This window comes from Brachycentrus maculatus, unplaced genomic scaffold (genome assembly GCF_059751285.1).
Source record: "Brachycentrus maculatus isolate JH-2025_06_01 unplaced genomic scaffold, ASM5975128v1 h1tg000102l, whole genome shotgun sequence".
Lineage (NCBI taxonomy): Eukaryota > Metazoa > Arthropoda > Insecta > Trichoptera > Brachycentridae > Brachycentrus > Brachycentrus maculatus.
This window is the reverse complement of record NW_028280856.1, coordinates 1,865,500-1,889,254: the sequence shown is the minus strand read 5'-3', so window position 1 is coordinate 1,889,254 and position 23,755 is coordinate 1,865,500. Positions and strand designations below refer to the sequence as shown.

The 23,755-nt window shown below is 29.1% G+C and overlaps 1 protein-coding gene across 1 annotated transcript in view; it reads right to left on the bottom strand.

Annotated features, from left to right (window-relative positions):
* The window catches only part of Osi2 (DUF1676 domain-containing protein Osi2), a 31,302-nt gene extending 9,108 nt beyond the window's left edge, over positions 1–22,194 (bottom strand). Inside the window, exons 1-5 of the mRNA XM_088258705.1 lie at positions 21,976–22,194; positions 10,718–10,896; positions 7,006–7,175; positions 5,366–5,512; positions 708–841 (exon numbers count right to left, since the gene is read on the bottom strand). Coding sequence (XP_088114831.1) covers positions 708–841; positions 5,366–5,512; positions 7,006–7,175; positions 10,718–10,867 — 601 coding nt within the window. The 5' untranslated portion in view covers positions 10,868–10,896; positions 21,976–22,194. The remainder of the gene's footprint in view (positions 1–707; positions 842–5,365; positions 5,513–7,005; positions 7,176–10,717; positions 10,897–21,975) is intronic.
* Between the last annotated feature and the right edge of the window lie 1,561 nt (positions 22,195–23,755).

Sequence of the window (23,755 nt, the reverse complement as noted above, 5' to 3'; positions counted from 1 at the left end):
TGCTATAAACAAATTAAAACCATTTTTTGTCTGATCCAGTTTATTTTACCGCGCCTAAAAGGTGTTACTTTAAAAAAATACTATGTTTCACAAAATGGTATAAAAAATAAAATTGCAAAACGAATTGAAAGTTTTTTATTTTTGTCATTAGTAAATCTAAGTTTTGTTTTATCTATGTGACAATTTTTAATGTTTATTGCGGAACAACTGCATTATCAGTGAAGATTTTTTGTAAATTTTATCAAAGTCAAGTTTTTCAATCTTTTAATTCTAATTATTCATCCTTTATATCACTTATTCTTCAAATCTTTTGTTTCGCGTGTCTTATCATTTTAAAATATTGTATTTGAAAATGATGCGAAATCCATCGTAATACATGTAAGATTTTTTTTAAGGAACAGTGGTATTTTAAAGTACAATTTATATTAAAAAAAAGATAAATATTACCAAAAAGTGACTGCCAAATCAATAAATGAAAATATATATGTTTTCTCACTAAATAATATATTTGAATGTTACTTGCGTTAATAATAGAGCCTTTATATATGAAACAGATAATTTAAAAAAATATTTTTATGTTAAATTTCAATTTGAATGGGTAGATATTACCACATAGTTATTATCGAATCAATAAGTTGAAATAAAAAATGTTTTCTTTATTATTGTTGTAAAATTTTCACTTTCAAAAATACTCAAATGTTACTTACTAAATAATGGAGCCTTTTTATCTTCCAAAACGTCGATTTCTTCAGCAATTTCATTGATAAATCTCGGAGAATACCTTCCCTCTTCGCTGACGCTGTTGTCAATGTCAATTTCGAAAGCTGACGACTTCAGGAATCTGAAAGGGATGATCTTAGGTTTAGAGCCTTATATCTTTTTATCAAATAAGGAACACAAAAGGTATTTTTAGATCATTTTAACAAAGTGAAGTATTTTCAATCAACATTTTAAACTTGATCTCATTTATTTTGTCAAAATACGTAGAATCCCAAAGGCCTTTCTGAAATATGGAGAATACATGGTGCTCACAATTAAATCACAATTATAACGAAAAATTCACAGCAATCAATTTTGAAATGTTTTTTTTTTCTAAATCTGATTTGAGTCGAATTGTACTTAAAGAACTGCTTCAATTTATGAAATTTTAAGCTAATTGTTAATTATACAATAGCAACTTGATTAGTCACGCGCTTCAGAAAAGACTGAAAAAGCACCCTTTTTAATTCCCCTTGTAATTGCACCGGGTCATCTAGCATAATTTCAAAATTTGAAAAATTAATTCAACTATTTTTGGTATCACCATTGTTAATATCATATCACATACTTTTTAAAATTTATTTGTTGGAAAAGTGCAGTATTATTTCAGGCTCCGCCTAGTATGTGAAATAATTCTGAAGAATTCTCACTTATATTCAAGTAGGGAAAGTTATTCTTATATTTTAAGAGATGGCAGCACCATCTATCATTTACAAACGAAGCAATGCTGCATGTATACAACTTTTGAAAATTAATGCAATATGGATGTTTAATATGCGTTGCTAATGAGATGTACATAAGCTGCAAAAATGAAGGTAACTTTGTTTGCACATTATTCATATATTATATTTATTTTGTTTGAAATAATCCTTATTTACAGGAAATGTAATTTATATCCGGTAATAACCATACAATTAACATATAAATGTTTGTATTGACAAAGTGTTATAGCAGTTAATTAGTTAAATTCTACCTTAATTGTCTTTCGTAGTAGATTAACCCTTCGCACTCTAATAAATTTGCAATCAAATATCTTTAATTTTCTGCTAAAATAATTATTGTTTTCCATTTAAACCAAATTACCAAATATGAAATTTTTAATGACTAATTAAAAACGTTTTAAATATAAACCAATGTTTGTTTGTTCATATTTTATTAATTGCCATACCTTTAACCTGACTGTGATAAAATTTAGTCGATTTTCAAAAAAAAAGGTTTTTATGAAAGTGATACGTGAATTAAAAATGTTCAACACTTCTTATTATTCATCCTTCACTTTGTATAATACCACTTAAAGTAACAAACGGATGAGTATAAGTAACTTTTCAGTGGTATTACACAAAGTGAACGGTGAATGATAAGGTGAGTATTTTATTAGTATATCACAAAAAAAACAATGTTTTAATATACGAAATATAAAAAAGTCTAGATATCACAGTGTTAACGACATATTGAAAGCTATTTTAAGTGATCACTTTATTTACTGTGTTACTTACTAATCACTCTCCATCCAGGATATCAATGATAATATTGATAATGATAACTCTTAGCCTTAATTTGTAAGCAACAATTTAGACATGCTCAAAATATAGTGAACGATACAAAATTAATTATTTGGAATTTAAAATTAAAGTTTTTTTAAGGTAAATTAAATTAAATTTAAATTTAAAGTCGAGTCGAGTCAAATAGATATTTTGTTGACAAACTCATTAAAACAATGAGAATTTTTTAAACTGGTTTCTTACATGATAATAGTATGAAGTTAATTTGATAAAAAAATTATAGAAAAATTGACTTTTAAGCTTTGGGGGTATCATGTTAAATTTTTATGAATTTTTGAAATATTTTCTTCCACTAGTAACGACGTCGATTTTGAGATAGACTTTTATTTGCAAATACTCTGCAGTTTACTCGTATTCAAGAAGAGCATCTCTATAGAGGTTTCCTCTCCGTTAAAGCTATCACCCTCTTAATGTACGGTCTAAATTTACATATTAACACTGATATTCAGACACTAGATTTTGAGAAACACGATAAAGGAATACTCGTCACTAAATCCTTAGGCTTTATGATTCAAAATTGCTGTCAAGTTGTTCACGTAATATGAAATGACTTAACGTGGATTAGTTAGGCATTACATTTAAGGATATTGAAATAGTGACAATTCTAGTACCGCTTTGTTTGTCTTCGTTATTGAAGATAGCCATTTAAAAATGGTTTCAAATTTGTGCCACGTATTTTCTAACTTTTTTATTTGGGTTTTAAATATTTTATATTCACATTATCTGGTATATATTTTATGTGATAAAGTTGGCAAAAAAAAATGAAAGAAGTTGAAATGTACGCAAAACCATGTATGATCGATGTTAAAATGGTGAAATAAGGAAGCGATACAAGGCTGACATATATTTTATCGATAAAAAATTTAAGACTGTGAAAAATGTGAGGGTGGTAAAACAAATATATGAAATAAACTAAGTTGGAAATAATAACAGAGGATGGACGATACCACTTGAAATGATCATGTTCCTGAAATACTTGACACTTTAAAGGTCGAAATTCAGAATAATAATAGGTGAGAATATGTATGAGAAGATGTCAATGATGTGCAAGAGGCAAATAATGATTGCAAAGACAGCAAAAGGCGTTCTATCATCTCTGTTTACAGGTGCTGGTAACTTATTTAGTTTAAAATCAGATAAAATAATTAAGACAAGTACAAAGAAAGTAATCTAATAAAATATTTATAAAGCCATACAAAATGCTAAATATAAATTCCACGTTCTATTTGACCATTCGGCTTAAATTACATAATATGTTACAGGATATGAGAGTTACGCAATCAGTCTTATCCTGTCGGAATATGTAAGAACTTAATATTGAATACTATATTCAGTGCTTACATTGTGTATCCAAATATAGAGGAAATGAAATCTGAAACTGTGTCCCTCATTTCCGGCCGTCAATTCAAACTTAACTAAGGCTTCCAATTTCTCTTCCGTCTTTGCACCCCTACAAGCCTTTTGGGATATTTTAGAAAATTCATATTTATGGGAATATCGCGAATTGTACGTTTAAAATATATGAAATAATAATTTGACAATTTTACTTAAAATCTCAATAAAAATTTAAGCTTCCTTAAATTTAAAGCCCATTGAATATTTTAATGAAAATATTTTTATTTATGTCAAAGATGAAGAAAAATCATAAATCAATTGAATAGTCACTTTGTAGTCAAATAAATCCATTTTATTTCATTGTCACTGCATCATGTTTACGATATTTGAAAATTATGTAGAATGCATCGGAATACATGTTACAGTAGATTTAAAGAAATTTTGATACATACCAAGTGAAATTTTAATCGAAAAAAAGTTTTGAAAGTCTAAGTTCTTATTTACACGGAATATGACGTATAATAGGTCGGTATAAGTGATAAATTTATACACGCATAACATTCACCATTCTACGCATGATTGACAACAACATTAATACATTTTTAAAAATTGTATTTATACTTCAATTGACGCCTTCTTTCACATGATATTTTTCGGTAGGTACCATATATGGTCGAGTATTTTTTTATAAAAATGTTACTTTAGTAAAATGTGTGTATGATTTTTCCCGCATTATTAGTTATATATACTACGAAACGTTTAAGGATATCATTTTTAATTTTTATTGAACTTATATTTGGACCAGTTAATTAATTAGTATTGTGAATAAATATTTATAATATAAACTGAAGAGGTATTGTTTTACCAACAGTATTGTCTAATGATTTTTTTTTCAATGGGAACATCCATATATCACGTTTTTCATTTTCAATTCAGGACGCTTTGGAAGTGGCGTTCGTGAAAGACAAATGCTTTAATAAGATGTGCTCTTCAGGCTTCAGTCATGGATAGATTGTTCTTCAGGGGGCAATTTATTTCCTGGAGGTTGTATAAAAAGACCACATTGAAATGTTAATATCTTGTACTACATCACAAAGCGATCGGAAGACGAAAAGGTCTGATATATGTTAATGTCGAGGTCAATATAATATGCGTAGTGGATAGTGAGGGCGCATTTAAGTGAATTATTGGAGAGATGTCGTAATATTATATCAAAGTTATAAAGCAATAGCCCTAGAATTTATATCCTTTAGTTTATAGATAATGTTTTTGAATAGTGAACTGAATCTTTTATAAATATAAATTTAATACAAAATATAAGTACTGATCATTCTCATGCCCAATTCTCATGCATGAATTGATTCAAAATCTAAAATATTTTTTCAGTATAACTTTTTATAACGAACCTATACCCTTTATTTTTTATTGACAGCAGAAATATTTTTTGCTGTTGATTTTTTCAGATTTTTTTTGTAAAAAATATAATATGTAACTGTGATTGAATGTCATGTCAGAAATATAGCAGTTTAACTAAAATTGTGTTTTCAATTTCAGTTTTGCAAGTATATTTCTGTAACTTTTTGTAATGTTTAAGAATAAGCCTGATATACATAAGTATTTAAAAAAAAATCACTAGAATACCATTGATTGAAAATAAAATGGTTAATTTGTCTTTAATTTACCACTGAGACAGCAAAAACAACCCTTACCTCTCAAGCTTTCTGCTCGCAAACTTCACCAGCGCATCCCATTCAGAGTCTTCAGCTCTGGCGTCCCCAGAATATTCATAAGGTTCCTGTACCAAAGACCGCAGTTGGTTTTCCGGCATTCTGATAATCCGAGCTGATTCCGACAATCTGAAATATTTGAATTATAAAGGTAAATATATTTAATACAATGTTTTTTGCTACATTGTAACACATTTTACAAACTTTTATTATTAAATTGGTTAAAAACAAAGTTTGAATTTTATATTATGAAGTAAATTCATTTGTCAATTTATTCAAAACATTATTTATTGATTTGGCATTAACTTTGTGGAATGACATGTTGATTATTTCTAAATAATTAAACACTTGAATATACCACTTTGATGAGTTTTATTTATATATACGACTAGTTTAAAAAACTTACAGATGTTTGCATATTCTAAACTAAAACAAAAACTTAATTAAAATGAAAACATCTGTAAGTTTTCGAAACTAGTCGTATATATAAATAAAACTTAAAAATTAAAGTGGTATATTCAAATGTTCAATTATTAAAAACATATTTATTGTACAACGTTTTACTCCACTATTTCACGAACTGCACTGATAACGCTTTTCCAAAAAGGCAGACTACAAACATCGTCTGCTAATGTATCAATAAATACAAAATACGGCTCCAGGGTATCTTTAAATGTTGTGTATTCCAGACAAATTATTTGATGGACCTCTCATGCTTCAATCGACAATAATAGCTGCCATATATAAAGTGATCTTACTTATTAGCAAAGACGTCTATGAAACGTGTGTGTTTATTGATTTGGCATTAACTTTGTGGAATAACATGTTGATTATTTTTAAATAATTAAACACTTGAATATACCAGTTTAAATGAGTTTTATTTATATATACGACTCGTTTCGAAAACTTACAGATGTTTTCATCTTCTGGTAAAAATTAAAACTCAAACAAAAAAAAATTAAAATGAAAATATCTGTAAGTTTTCAAAACTAGTCGTATATATAAATATAACTTAAAAATTAAAGTGGCATATTCTAGTGTTTAATTATTAAAAAATATTAAAAACATATTTATTGTACAACGCATTACTCCACTATTTCACGAACTGCACTGGTAACGCTATCCCAAAAAGGCAGACTACAAACTTCGTCTGCTAATGTATCAAATGCAAAATACGGCTCCAGGGTATCTTTAAATGTTGTGCATTCCAAACGAATTGTTTAATAGACGTCTTCAATCGTGCTTCAATCGTCAATAATAGCATAAGCATAAAGTGATCTTACTTATTAGCAAAGATCTCTATGAAACGTGTGTAGGATTAATCAATAGATTAGCCCTGTAAATACCAAGATCTCCTTATTCTTTTTCAAATATGTTAAAATATAAATATCGAAAAAATTGTAAGTGAACAAAACCTAGGTACGTTAACAAAGATTTTGACACACTCAAACTATTGTTTAGGAATCTACTTTTGAGTATTGATTTGAAGACTGACAAGAAGTTGATGCCCGTCTTTAAGGTGGAGAGTTAATTCATTCCAGATTCTAGAAGGACGTTATAAATTTCGTGAAAATACATTTTTAATATAATATGAAAAGTAAACATGCAATTGCGATACGTACGTGTAAGCTTCCTTGGAGAAAAATTCGCTGAACGAACTCAATGCCTGTGACTTGAAGCATTCAGCCAAGTCTCCTGACAAACAGGCTTGGTTAGTCCTTGATAGGTAAGGATCTGTGTCTGGTCCTGTTCCGAGACCAATCCAGTCCAAAAGATTACGACCCTGTCGTTCCTGAAATATAAAAAAAAGTTATTCACAATTTTAAAAGAATTTTTACGCTACATTCTTACATATTTTACACCTGTTCCGTCCTTAAAAATATATTGATATCGTTTAATTTATAATTTAAACGTTCCTGTTAGATTTTTCTTTTTGTCAGTCTTACCTCACATTACTGAGGGTTGTGACCCTTGCGGAAGCAATGACTGTTCTCTAGTTATCCCTTGTAGCGTTCCAACTACCGAGATGCCCGCTATTGTCTTAACTTGATCGGTCCATCATCGTTCGGGAATCTTCCTCGTCCTCTCTTCCCCTCCAGGCTACCAATCACAACCAATCGTTTCAGGCTATTCTCAATACTACGCGCAACGTATCTAATGAACTGAAGAATCCGTCGTGTACAGACATTGGCCAGAGTTAAGCCATCCAAGTGTAACTCATAATAATATACTGATGAATACATAAGTTTAATTCTTCTTACAATAATTAATTAATAATTAATTAATAATTAATTATTTAATTCTTCTTCGTGGGTCACAATCTTTGTGACGATTGGTTTGTTTCTTTTTCCGCTCGTCTCTTCATCCCGGCGTACTCGCTACAACGCATGTCAGAGATACTTTGGTCCATGTAAGTTAAGCAGGGTCGTCTTTTGTAGTTTGTGTCTTCGGCGATTGTAAAAGGCAGAATTGGGTGTCCTTTATTATGGCCTTTCTACATGGCTTGCTGTTGTACTTTATTTAGTAAGCATCTAGACTCCCAAGTCCTGCTTATACCTTGGACCAGCTTTATAGTTCACGATTCTCTTCCATACAATAGTTTGCTCTAGACTAGACATTTAAATAAGGTTATTTTCAACCCTCATAAGCAATAAAATTCAATAATTCTAGATTTTTTTATCGAATAATATTCTTGCTTTATTTATCCGGCTGAAAATTTTTGATTTTGATCAACCATCCATAATTTTCCTTTGTTTAACATACCTTGTTTGACATAACTTTTTATTTATAACTTGTTTGATATTTTTACAATTTTTTTCCTTAATTCCTAAACATATTTTATTCTTTTATTATATTCAAGTAAAAGTGATTAAAATAGTTAAATAAAAAAGGAACCTTTTCAACGATATTGAAAACAGTATATTATAGAAAACAGCGTGAGAGTAGACACATGTTGTTACTTTTAACAAAAGAAAATCTGCAGTTTCATTAGTCTCTTTTCCCTTTGTACGCAAATAAAGGGATGATTCAAAGCCATTAGTTTTAATTAAAAGTTCTGTAATTAATTTTCATTTTGGAATGAAAATTGCAATGGAAAAATGAAGAACGTTTAACAAATCCAGAAATATTTGTTAGTAAAACAAAGCGTTATAATATTTATGGCATACTAAAAGATTCATATATAGATAAAACTTACTATAAATTTATTCGGTCGGTTGCCATTTGAAGTCAATTTTACTTCCCACAGCAACTTTGTCATTACACTATACTTATAAATATTATATATTGCTCACTCCTTTCAAGAACGTCATAAATCAAAAATCAGTAGTGCATGTTTTCGGAATGCCCAAAAAAATGTACTATATCTCAGCAAAAGAGGCATATTTTTAACTTAATATTTACCCGCTACAGGGCAAAAAGTGTTCAAAACCTTCAGGTTTTACCTAAAAAGATCTGTTAAACAGTTAAAAGTTCAATAAGTGGCTTGATATTTATTTTTAATACATTGTTTTATATTTATTTAATACATTGTTTTATATTTACATTAAAAACGATCTCGTGAAAAATCAAGTTTTTTGATTTATGACGTTCTTGAAAGGAGTGAGCAATATATGTTTGTACAAAAACATAATCAATATTTTTTTCTTTTTTTTCGAAAATGACTAATTTATTTCTAGACAAAAGATCTTCTTATGAATTTTTCGTTTTTAGCCTTACATTAAAAAGATCATTAATTTTTAATATCTCCTTCCTCTTTTCGCTAACGCAAGAAAGTTCTTAAATTTTTATTCGATTCTGCTCTTAAATTTTACGACCATGAATTTCGTATTAAACAAAGAACAAATATTAATTTAGCTGGGTTATAAAAAATAAACTTTTAGAACTCAAGGGTTAAGAATATTTAAAAACTCGGTTTTTTGGTAGGAATTTTTGAGTTTTTTAATATTTTATTACACGCGGATTTTTCCTACTCTTTCATCCCCTTTAGATAGCGGTTGGAATCCTCACCCCCTCCCCACAATAAAATATTTTGTGTAATATTGCCATATCCGAACAAAAAGTATGAAAGAAATGTCAATACAGGGGTATTAAAAATGTACTTGGGATCCTCCGGGCAGCGAGACTTTCAATAAAAGAATATTACAATGTTTGAATCTGTGAAAATGAAAAATTAAATCTTCGTCTGTTTAAAATCTGACATCTCTTCAAGTTATTCACGGATAACTTTGAATTTTGACACATATCGCTCACTCCTTTCAAGAACGTCATAAATCAAAAATCGACAATTTTCAGTTGAGCATGTTTTCGGAATGTCCAGAAAATGTACTATATCCCAGCATAAGAGGCATATTTTTAACTCAATATTTACCCGCTACAGGGCAGAAAGTGTTGTTTTTGCATTTTGAAGAAAAGGTATTGTTTAATTTTTTTTTAAATATACTAAGTATTTTTCAAATGGAAAAAGAAAGCTTCAAGTTTTACCTAAAAAGATCTGTTGCACAGTAAATGTTCAATAAGTGGCTTGATATTTATTTTTAATACATTGCATTATATTTTTAAAGTTTAAAAACGTTTACCTGAAAAATCTATTTTTTTGAATCGTGATGTTCTTGAAACGAGTGAGCGATATACACTATTATACATATATTTTTATGTGGTGATAACTTGAGTAAAAAAAGTCTTCATTAGTCATATTTGTAAACTAGTTCGTACTACAAATATTGAATGAAATGAAAACTTACAATCTAAAAAACGTTAAAACTATTCGATAGCTTTTGAAAAATTTAAAATTGTTACAATTATTCATCGTAAATGAGGAAAACTGATAAATATCTCTTTGAATTCATTTCACATACCTACATCGTTGTTCAAATATCTTAGTAAATTAATAATTCTACGTTTTCTGTGTATATTTAATTTCTAATATATACCATCTAACAACAGCTACAACATTTTTTGAAGGTTTTTCGCAGATACTTTGTGGCATATTTTATAAACTTTATAAAATAAAACGACTTTGTTTTAACCACTTTTCATTGGTTCACTTTTTCCAATTGGTTTTGACAAGAACCTTGTCATCCTCAGGGTTTATATACTAATTCTAAAACATTGAAATACTCATAGTAAGGTTATAATTAATAACCTTTCCCTTACGATACCAAAAACTTCCACGCACTCCTTACCCCATATAAAAATACAATAACTGCAATGAGATCGGTGACCTTGGAGCTCGCAATTAATTTAACGAGCGTGCCGTGGCTGTTGCGGCTCGATGACATGGAATGCTCTTTCATAAGCACAATTACATTTAGAGCCACAAAAAATATTTCTTACCCCATTTCTTCCTTCCACTTCCGGTGCGCTGGGACCAGAAGGGTGGGACGGAGGCTGATCCGGAAGCCTGATTCCACCCTCTCCACGACTCTGCAACGTGAACATGGAAGCTGCTAGAGCCAGCAGGATCCATTTTGCCGAAGAAAGCATCACGATGTCTTAAAAGTCGGCAGACAATTCTGAAAACAAGCGAAAAACAAACATGAAATTTTGAGAAACATTTAAAATGGCATTCTTCTCCGTCTTAGTCCTTATAATTTAGAATTTGAATGTGAATGTTTTATATGGAATCAGAACTTTCTTGAAAGTAAAATCACGTCATTAAACTGGATCTAGGGACTATTTTTACCCCGGATTTTCAAGTCTTTACTCTCTGAAGGCTGGATTTATCATAGAATTAGGATAGGAACCCTTCGGCCTTCTCTAGAGACAATAAATCAACGCGCGGAGCTAGGAAAATAACAAAGTTTCTTAAGTATCCTGAAGAAAGGACAAATATGTAGGTGTTTATTTTTTAAAGAAAATAGTGTCTTCGCAAAAAAACGGTGAACGTTTTATCAATAGAAATAAATGATTTCATTAATTGATTTGGCAGTCACTTGTGGTAATACCTATCTCTTTTTAATTTATGTTTTACGTTGTAAATACCACTATTTCCATTGTATTTACTAAGTATAGTGATAAGAAATAGTAAGTAGTATTTACCAAGTAAAACTTAAATAAAAAAGGGATATCATACCTACGTAGAAAAAACATATTCAGATTTATACTGATTCAATCGCTGTTTTTAATGCGTTTTTGGAACAAATTTATTTTATACTAGTTAAAACACTAGTTTTATACTATGTATTTTTATACCCATTGAGATAAAAACAAATGATTCTATGAGCAATGTTAAGTGCTCCATATGTTGCTGTTACGTTAAACAGATTGCATTACAAGTGTAGTTAAAAACGGTTCGTCTACGTATCACGCGTAAAAACAAATTTATTTAAAAACACGTAAGGTATGGTAATGAACGATAATGTCAAAATTTCAAAGCAATCGGTTCATATCTTGAGAATATTAGGATTTTATAAAACTAATATTAAGATTAAAAAAAAAACTAACTAACTAACCATCACGCCGCTTCCCCGCAGGGGTAGGCAGAGAGAATAGAACGCCACACCACTCTGTCCTTGCAAACATTCTTCGCCACTTCCACGTTCATGCATCTCCTCATACATACCCGTCGATTGTTTCGACTTCTAATCTAAGATTTTAATTTGTATGTAAATTAAGGATATGCATACTAACATTGATGATATTATTAAAATTCATAGTTTTGTTTTTAAAACTTCGAGTATTTGTACAAAAAAAAACATGTACAAAAACCTACAACTTTCACCCAAAATATAATGTGTAAAATAAATGTATCATGGGTAAATATTGCTGGTACAAAATACATAAATTTGAATAATAGAAATGAAAATTACCATTACTTTAGCTCAAATTTCTAAGCCTACGACTGCAAGAGTGCTATCTCTCATATTTAAATAAATTTAATTATAAATAAAACACTTGTTTTTATACCTCTTGAGTTTTTGCCTCTTTATTACTTCTAGTGTGACTAGTTTCAGAAGCTACATATGCTCTCATCTACGGGTTTGAATATAAACTCATATTCAATATATATATATATATATATATATATATATATATATATATATATATATATATATATATATATATACAAATATATATTTATATATATATGTATATATATATATATATATATATATATATATATATATATATATATATATATATGTGTATATATATATATATATATATATATATATATATATATAAATATAAATATATATATATATATATATATATATATATATATATATATATATATATATATATATATATATATATATATATATATATATATATATATATATATATATATATATATATATATATATATATATATATTTATATATATATATATATATATATATATATATATATTTATATATATATATATATATATATATATATATATATATTTATATATATATATATATATATATATATATATATATATATATATATATATATATATATATATATATATATATATATGTGTGTTTACATATTCAATAAATAATTGGAATATATAATGTATTGAATACATCTATATTATTTGAAACAAAGTTTTTTTTTGTGTAGATGGAAGTTTTTGTAACTTCAAATTAAAATTCAATTTTAAAATTCATTAAACTCACAAGTGGTAATGTAATAAGTGCTATATTTCCAATTTAATCATGTCATATCCAAATATTCAAAATAAAAATCATGTCTTACCACAAAGTGAATGCCAGAAAAATTAATAAATGAACGATTATTAATTTTTCATTTATTTAAAATTGAAAAATTAATAAATAAAGCGATTTATTTAGTGAATTGGAGAACATTGTTAGACATGGTAAATGCGCAAGTAAAATAAATATACAATTACACTAATACTGATTGACTTCTGAGACTATACTACTCTTAAAAGAAGGCTATCAATACAATTGACAGTTTTTTTCTGAATAACAAGTCATCAATGAACCAGTTCTCCAACGCAATAAAATAATTAAGAAAATAAATACAGCCGCAGACTAAGAAATTTTACCAATAATACATTTAAGAGATTCTTATTCATAGCTTTCTGGAACATAGATTGCCACTTATTTAACAGCCAATGGCCGCCGTTTCGCTCAAGTAAGTTGATTAAAGCGGCATTAATTTGTGAACCACCCTTCTCGAAGGGATATAAAATAACGATATAACGAATAACACGATTCGGTTCTGACGATAATTTTATTACCATCCATAGATCTAAGAAAATATGGATGACGTTTAAAAAATACCTAATTAAAAAAAATGTGTTTCTAGTGATTTTTATGGTCATAGCTAATTAAACTTATTTTTAATAAAATACATCATTATTTTTAGGTAAAAACCAATTGTTTTCACCATTAAAATGTTAACTTCGTCGATTGTGGGGTTGAAAATGAAACGAAAAAACAGTTGTAAAAAATAGGGCGAAAATGTTTGTGACACTAAAAGTGACGATAAAATTAGAATTCATATACATAAATCGAAGAATATGCATCAATAGTGCAAACTTCGGGGACGAGCTAATTATACAAGACCTTAAAGCAATCTTGTTAATATATATTTTTTTTCTCTCAAATTGCATATATTTTTTAATATATTTGAGAGTGTTTATAACAAAAGGCTTTTTTTCCACCAATACCAGAAAGAAAAACAAAAAATTGGTCAATATTTGAGTAAAATATAGTTGATTTTGTACGCACCTAATAAAAAGGACTATTTTTGCAAATAAAATCATGAGAAATTTTATTTATTGTTTCGGCATTAACTTTGTGGTAAGACATGTGACAATGATTAAAGAAAACACTTGTTTTTTACTACTTGAGTTTTATTATAGACAACATGTTTTATTTTACAGACCTGAATGATGGAAGTTTAACTTCTGAAACATGTAGTCTATAATAAAACTCAAGTGGTAAAAAACAAGTGTTTTCTTTAATCATTATAAGAAATTTTAGCGTACATAAATATGCTATAAGAAAATATAAAGGCATAAAAAATTACTAAGTTTGTTTGAAAAAAATCGGAAAATTCACTGTTTCATACTATTTTATTCAAGTAGACAAATCTTTGAAACATAAATTTTACCCGGAGAATTGAGCGTTTTTTGTAAAATCGACATACATGGATCTGGCGGATTTTGAAAGCAGGCGACATAATTGTATTATTGTATTTTATTTCAAATTTAAATGGTAATGAATTTAAAGGATACATTAAAAATCTAGTCTGTTTGCAAATAAATTTATACATATTAATTAAATGACTTCAACGGGGTACAATTTATGAATCTTAGAGTTAAGGTTGACAAATCTTGGATAATCCACCAAAGAGATAGATTGACAGCTGGGAGACGACATCACAGGAGGCTAATCCCTTTAAAAACAGGCCACAAGGCCTACACCAAAAAGAAGATGAATATAAAGCTTAAAATTATGTCATATAAAAATACTTGAGCCAACTAAAATTCAGGAACGTTTGCACGAAGCAGATAGGATTAATATCCTGACATTTTGTCCATTTGAAGCCGTTTCATTATAACATATCTTCAAAAGAAGCGGTCCTTTGTAAGCCTAGCAAAAAATATTTTATTTATTGTTTCGGCATTAACTTTGTGGTAAGACATGTTACAATGATTAAAGAAAACACTTCGTTTTTTACCACTTGAGTTTTATTATAGACTACATGTTTCAGAAGTTAAACTTCCATCATTCAGGTCTGTATAAAAACTATTATACAGTTATTATACAGACCTGAATGATGGAAGTTTAACTTCTGAAACATGTAGTCTATAATAAAACTCAAGTGGTAAAAAACGAAGTGTTTTCTTTAATCATTCTAGCAAAAAATAGTGAAATCAAGATTACTTTTACTGCATTTCTCCTCATTTAAACTTTGTTCACATATTTTCCGAGTACTTAACAAAAAGTTGCTCGTATGCCACAAATATTCAACACTGAATTAAACACGATTCAGTTTATACTCACAACAGTTTTGTGGTTTTACCAATATTCAATTAGACATTTAGTTCACGTACGCAATACTTATTTGGACCAAATGAGCACATTGGGTCAAATTTGGAGAGTTTCATGTTGCTGTAGATATTAACGAGTTCGATAAAACACTTTATAAACCTTTACATTTTAACATCTCAACATAAATTAAGAAGAATATGAAAGTTTGGGTATTTACAGATCTTATGAACTGTCATACAACCTGATCACTTTACGCAAGTATAACATTCACCATTTTAATCATGATTGACAACCACACAATTATTTTTTTTGAAACTCATACTACTACTACTTCTACCAAATACCATAATGCTGTTGTTTTGTAGGCAGAGAGGTTGGGACGCCAGACTCTTCTGTCCTGGCATACACTTCTAGCTTCCTTCATATTCAAACATCTAGTCATACCCTACAATTTTAGGTTCTGATTGATTTGATCATGCCAAGTCTTTTTCAGCCGTCCTCGTTCTGTTCCCGCTCACATTTGTCAAACAATGTTCTCTTCTTAGTTAATTCTCTTCTTAGTCATTGTCTCACTATCCATTCACTCCACATGTCTATACCATCCTTGAGAAATGTTCTAAACCTTTTTAATATCACTGGTTCATCCTTACATTCCTTTCAAATATCTTCGTTTTTAATTCTACCATACAATAAATTCATACGTATGTATATCATAAATGTCATGACGCTTTGTGTTCGAATTCACTGGAGGCATCTTGTAAGATGTTTGAAAGGTGAAATGATGAATGAATGCAAGGCTGAGATATGCATTATCTATAAAATCCATAACGGTGTATTGGGATAGTTTCCACATATCGCTCACTCCTTTCGACAACGTCATTTATAAAAAATCGACAATTTTCAGCTGTGCATGTTTACGGAATTCCCAAAAAATGTACTATATCCTAGCAAAAGCGGCATATTTTTAACTCAATATTTACCCACCACAGGGCAGAAAGTGTTGTTTTTGTATTTTGGAGAAGAGGTTTTGTTTAATATTTTTTAAATATAATAAAGATTTTTCAAATGGAGAACAAACATTCAGGTTTTACCTTAAAAGATCTGTTGCTCAGTAAAATGTAAAATAAGTGGTTTCAAATTTATTTTTAACACATTTTATTATATTTTTTACTTTAAAAACGAACTCCTGAAAAATCAAGTTTTTTATGAAATTTTGTTGAAAGGAGTGAGCGAGTGAGAAACGAAAGAAAAATTCATTTTCATTTTTATTATTTTAACTTATAATTTGACCGGTTAATTTAATAATTAATATAGAGTTTAAACATAAACAAATATAAACATACATAAAAATAAACACACATTCATTTTAATATACATATGTAGATGGTCCAGCTAGCAATAAACTTCAATCACTATAATACAGCAGCTAACCATAGTTTTTTTGATATTTCATGTTGTTGAAAGGAGTGAGCGATATGAAAATTAATGCCAATATTCAGTTTTGAATTGAAAAGTATCTTACAATGATTTTATTTAAGGCAATCCCATTGAACACTCGATGAAAGCTTGTTTATAAATTGATATATTTTTACTACTAATATTGTACCTTAAAATTATTTCATCGACTTCAATATCACTTATAAATATCTTACCATAGAGAGAGAAACGTCAGAATGCACAAAGAGAATATCATTCTAAGGAAATTTATGGAAAATGAGAGCAAATAATGGTCACGCTTCTTAAGATTCAAACAGTCTTACGATTCTTCGACATGAAAGCGAATTTTGAAATATTTTAAAATACAAATCGTGTTTATTTAAAAAAAAAAAACAATTCTTAAAATTGATTGGTATAAATAAAATATTTACGTTTTTTCACCAATACTAGGTATTATCAGTTTAACAAAATTTATGTAGGTTGAACGTATTTTTTTTGTTGAAATCCTATCGATCGTACAAAAGTAAACTCATTTCTATTTCAATTTTACTTGGTAAATAAAACTATTATTTTTAATCTATTTTGCGTATTTCGATGCAAATGGCATCTTTTTCAGGTTAAAATTAAATAAGAAATAATAGATATTAATTAACATAAAGTGTCTGGCAAATCGATTAATGGAAGAATAGACTACTTTTAATTTAATTATATGAAATATTAATATTGTTTCACTAAACCTTTTATTCCTAGGTCACTATTCAAAACTTATTAAAAAAATATAACGATACATTTTAATCATGGCTCTTATAAAGTATAAAGAATTAAGGTTACTTGATTTAAAACTAATCTAATACGATAAATTTCCATTTTTAATTCATATTTATTTTATATGACATTTGTCCGCCTCCGTAGTGTAATGGTCAGCATGCTCGGCTACCGTTCTGGAGGTCCCGGGTTCGATTCCCAGGGGGGTTTAATAAATATATGTTTTTTTTCACTGTAATATTTATTCAATATTACACTCGACTGGTACCTGAAGTGGAGGGCTGATCACCTTTCCTTCATGTGTAATCGATCGAGATAACACTGCGTTTATATGAAGCAGTGCCCTATGCACCATTGAGGTGCGGTAAGGGATTTATTATTATTATTATAGGACATGGTATTTTCGAGCCTACGGATGATAAATCGAGAGAAATATTTAACCCAGCGAAATGCTAGGTTTTAAGCCCTATAGTGATCATGTTTTCAAGATGCCTAAAAAAAAATTAATAGTTTTTAGTTGAGACACCTTTATTATCCATCAAAAAATTCAATTTGATGAATTTGTTTGGTAAAAAAGCTTTTTGTTATATTGTAACAATATGGAAAATTCTTAGTCGTTAAACCCAAACATCTTTTATTTCAAGATAAAATGAACCATAGATTTCTTGTATATTTTAATTAAAATTCGGTCTCACGGGAATTTTTCCACCTGTATTTAATTTAAACATTACCATTTTAGTATAATTCTGAAGTAAAATTATTTCTTCAAATTTACTGTACATATTTTTTGTTCAATCCTACCAGCATTTAAAATTACTTTGGGCGCTAGGTTGTTTCAGTCCCCGTTATAAAATTTAGGTATCAATAGTTATTTGCTTGATTGACCATAGAAATGAATACTTTGTTTTATTTAATAATTTTTAAATCATTATCATATGTGAAAATGAAATATAAGTGAATTTCGAGTGGTGATTTATATAACAAAAGAATGCAAAGCTAAGATAAACATTTTCGATAAAATTAATATATAGGCGTGAATATTACACTTATGTGAAATATTCACTTAATCAGCCATAGACAGATCGTAATCTCTGTTGATACCCGGACTTTTATATTCTTCCTCAACAATGTTGAGATGTCAAAAATATAATAAAAGTACCATTTTTTTTAAATTTTCAACGGAATATTTACAAAATCTTCTACTTCTTTTTCAAACTCTTATCCGCACCCCAATGATGCATAGGGCACTGCATAATATAAAAGCAGTGTTATCTTGATCGTTAACTCATGAAGGAAAGAACGGTAGCCAAGTGTGCTGACCATTATGATGGAGACTGACCGGAGCCATTCCGTCGTAACGTAACACATAAGGTATTGTATAGCTACATAAGGACCGTAGTCCATTTGATCTTCACATTCGTTTGATAATGCCCTAACAAGGCGAAACAATTGTCACAATATAATTTTTTATGTGTTTTTTGTTAATAAAATACAACTTAGTAGACTCAAAAAATCTGTGTTTGATTTAAAATAAATACAAAAAGTAACGTAACACGTTACGATGCGAGCATTCGTTTAGTCAGAACAGCGAGCCGAGCCCTCCATCCGTAGTTTAGGGTGCTCGCTGATGCTCGCCGCGATCGATGTTACGACGTTACGTTACGAGGAAATGCTCCGGTCAGTCCCCACCAAAACCCTACGGAGGCGAATAAAATGCCTAATTTACATGATACATAGTAAATATTTCTTGGGAAGCTTTTTTCCATATTTATATAAATTTGTTGAGTAATATCCGGAATGGCGCCTAATTTGTGGTTTAATATTAAAAGGGCGGGGAAGGGATCAAATTTATAATTACCAAAGTTTTAAACTGCGCGATTCAGGATTTTGGAAACTAGGGTGGATTTTTAGTATTCCCATGATGGCAATTTGTTAAATATTACGTAAAATATTTGCCAGAACACGATATGACATAATCAACTCAAATTTCAACTTCGTATTAGTTTATAATTGCCCAATGCAAAAGAATGACAAAAATGCAAAAAATTATCTTTTTGACAGGTATTTCTCTGAACTGAATTGCCCAGTGAAAAAGAATGACAAAAATGCAAAAACTTATCTTTTTGACAGATATTTCTCTGAACTGAAGTGACCTAATGATTCATAACTACAAAAGTCTGGGCAGAAGTCTGGGCATTTACGGGGCTGACGACCGTCATAGCCTATAAATAGAATTTATAAATGTAACACAAATGTGAAGTAATAACTACACTTAACAAAGCCTATGATGGTCGCAAGCCCTGTGAATGCCCAGACTTCCATAATCTTCATCATCTTTGTTGAGATGTTAAAAAATGTGCTAAAATTTTATTTATTTTAATTATTTCCTTGATTTTTTTCGGTAACTATTGTAATTTACTAAAATAAACAAATATATTCCTTTATGTTAAATAATGCAGTACATTAATTATAAAAATCCTTTAAAATTTACCTTAACCCTTTTGAGAAGTTTACTATTTTACCCACGACCTATTCGACTTCATTAGGGAAAGGAAATTTGAGCACCAATGCTATTTATTTACGTGAAAAAATGTAGAATTCTACTTCAGAAATAATATTTGAAAATATGAAGAGGTATTTTTAAAGAATCTATGAAGAATGAATTATGAATACTGGGCCGAGATGAAAAATCACTCTGCGTTATAATTACGTTAAGAAATTGGGTTATTATTTCTTCGGGCCGACTATCTTAAATGACAGACATCTGGCAAACCCGTATTTAGTTTACAATTTTACAGTTAATATTTTAGAAAGATATACATCCAAACAGTATTGTGATATTTTATTCATTAAACAAATTATCTAGTCAAATTATAAGCTGAAATAATAAAAATGATTGGATGTTCTATATACATAAATGAACCAATTCCAAAACGTTGTTCATGAATCATTAGAACTTCTCAAGAGAATTCTATTGGCGAGATGGAAAGAAGCTGAAATTGAGCCGAAACTCTTTTATTAGTATGTGAGGTCCGAATCCTGGATTATAATCACATACATGAGAAACGCCAGAAAATTTCCTTACTTAGCTTATAATTTAACCAATTATGCTATTATGTTTGTGTTTATAATAATTCATATTTTTATAATAAAATGAGAGTAATAATTTTTTTCCATATTTATTGTCTTTGACCAGTGAGCGGGTTTCAGGTCAGTCTGATGATGTTGGTTATGGTGAAATCACGAATACGTGTGGAAATAAACTAAACAGTTGCTATTTATTTACAACATTTTGAGTGTGTACTAATTTAAATCACCTTCAATTGTTGTCTTTTATATAATTTTAAAAAATGTTTTACATATTTTTTTTGGAACTTCGTAGTGTGGTTTTCAATCATGGGTTGAATTGATGAATGTTACACGCGTGTAAAGTAATCACTTAAACCAGCCTATGACGGTCGTAAACCCTGTAAGTGTCAAGACTTCCATATTCTTCTTCATCTATGTTGAGATGTTAAAAAATAGTTAAACATACATGTTATTTATTGTATATTCGCTTTACTTCTGTGTTATAATAAGTCCTGCATATTAATAGTATCAAAACACATAATAGTTACAATATAATCTAGGGAAAACGTGCTTACAACTTCAAACACGGGTTGGATTACGTGTTCATTAACTTATGATATGTTTAAATAATAACTTATTATTTAATGTAATTCATTTATGAAAGCGTATCCTAGATACAAAATTTTCCGTGCGTTTTATCACGTATTCCCACTAAAATATTACATCTCATTTATTAATTCGGCAGTCACTTCGTGGTAAATATAAATTAAATACAAAAAGACGGATTTTTTAATTCGTTCATTTAAAAAACGTGACCGGATTTATGACATACACATAAGTGAATATAATAATAACAAAATAAAACCCTTATGCGCACCCCAATGGTGCATAGGGCACTGCGTCATTAAACGCAGTGTTGTCTTGATCGTTTACACATGAAGGAAAGGTGATCAGTCCTCCGCTTCAGGTACCAGTCCAGGGTAATATTGAATAAATACGACAGTGAAAAAATCACTTATATTTATTTTACCCTCCTTGGGAATCGAACCCGGGACCTCCAGAACGGTAGCCGAGCGTGCTGACATTACACTACGGAGGCAGACATAAGTGAATACCGTAAGTAATATTATATTCATTCATAAAATTTTGAGTGGGTCTAAATACTAACTCACAAATCTGGATTATCTTCGATTATAGGAGTTATTTATGTATTGTGATCACTTAAACCATTCTATGATGGTCGTAAGCCCCGTAAATGCCTAGACTTTCATATTCATAATAAATAAAGTATTATTTTTTTTTTAATAACTGATGGGTACAATTAGCACTTTTTTAAAAAATAATTAAGCATAGCACACTTACCTGATGTATTTTTTATCACTTTGTTATTGAAAAAATACTTTTTTATCACTTGGCTTGTGTTTCTGACGTACCAAATCATCACTGAATCGTTTCTTCTCTCTCTCACTGCTACTCATTTCGTTCTTCCACACTGCTCTTCTGAATCTTCTATCAAACTGTTTACAAATGTAACAATGGCGGGGTAAAAATCGACGTTGGCAATTTTTTTACGACGTTTAAGCGACAGAACTCGACGAATGTTTTAAGTTTATGAATCAATTCCGTTATCTTCCTCTGACATTCAAGCATGCCTCTACCGGCTAAACGAGTTATTCTTCTTGGTGAAATAAAGCCACCTCACTAAAAAGTCAATTGCATTCATACAAGATAGCTATGATTTTAATGCATTCATCATATCTCTTCCATTGAGTGTTCTGCTACTTTCTCATTTCATTCAGCGATCGTTTAGCCATAGAAAGGTGAATGTTTTTAAAACTGTGTTGCGCATATTTGATATACAAAAATTAATTTAATTATATATTTTTTTAGTAAAAATAAAAATAATCCCAAACTTATACCGATATTAATTTCACAGGATGTAGTAATCGAAAAATTTTGACATCTCGACGGAGACGAAGATGAAATGAAGACGTTATGAATTGTAAAATAAACATTTGGGTTTTAACTCTATTATCATGCGTTCAAGGCAAATGATGCACAGTGTAAACTAGACAATGACAAGTCAATAACATTCAGACATCTATATTCCTATTTCAATAACACATTTTGTATATTAATGTATTATAATAAGTACTATTACTTTTACAATAAAAAAAGAAACATCAATAAGAATCAATAATTTACATAAAATATCATTAAAAAATAATCAAATATGAATGTATAAAGACAGGTGCTGTGGCATAGTTAGGTAGATGCTTGATTCCGAAACTGCCATCGCGGGTTCGATCCCCGCCAATTGCAAAGTGAATTCAAAATATGTTTATTTTCAGTTGGTTTGGGTACTTGTGATGTATTTTTCACATTTACCTTCCCTAATCTCACTATCCTACCCAAAAACAAACCTCTCAAATATTAAAAGGTTATTCCTTTAAAAATATTTGTAAAAAAAAAAAATCATTGATTTTTCTTGTGAATTGTAATTATTGATAAACTTAAATTTACTTTTTTGTCATGAAAGTGAAAACATTTTTTTTTGCGAAACACCGTTTGACATTCTTTCAAACAACTTACACAGCAAAGTGGGCAACAATGCGTCTCGCCTATCTTCATTTACTGAGAATGCAGCTGAATCCAATTAATAAAAAGAATCAAAACAAAACCTGCATGATTTTTTTATAACTTGAATTTGAACGATACGTTTTTACTAATGCATGAAAAATAATATTACGTTTTTGAACTAGCTGTGAACTTGCGAACGCGAGATACCTTCATTGGCTGTGTAACTGTTGATAGATACTGTAGTTGGCAAAAAAGGCATCTCAAAAGATTTATCTTTACAAAAATTTACGTATTTAAGAGTTATCTTCAAATATTTGAGTAGATAATATTGTCTGCAAGACAATAACGCATTTTGTGAATTCTAAATATCTCCTAACTATGAATATAAGAAAGATAGCGTAAGACATTAAGTAGCTTTTTATTTGATTTATTTTCTTTGACGTTGAAAAATTACAAATATATACGTACCTTTTGCATTATTTGATAAAGGGCTTTAAAGTCCGTTTTTTAAAGGTTCGTTTGAATGATTTTGTAGATCATTTTTATAATTTATTAACATAAT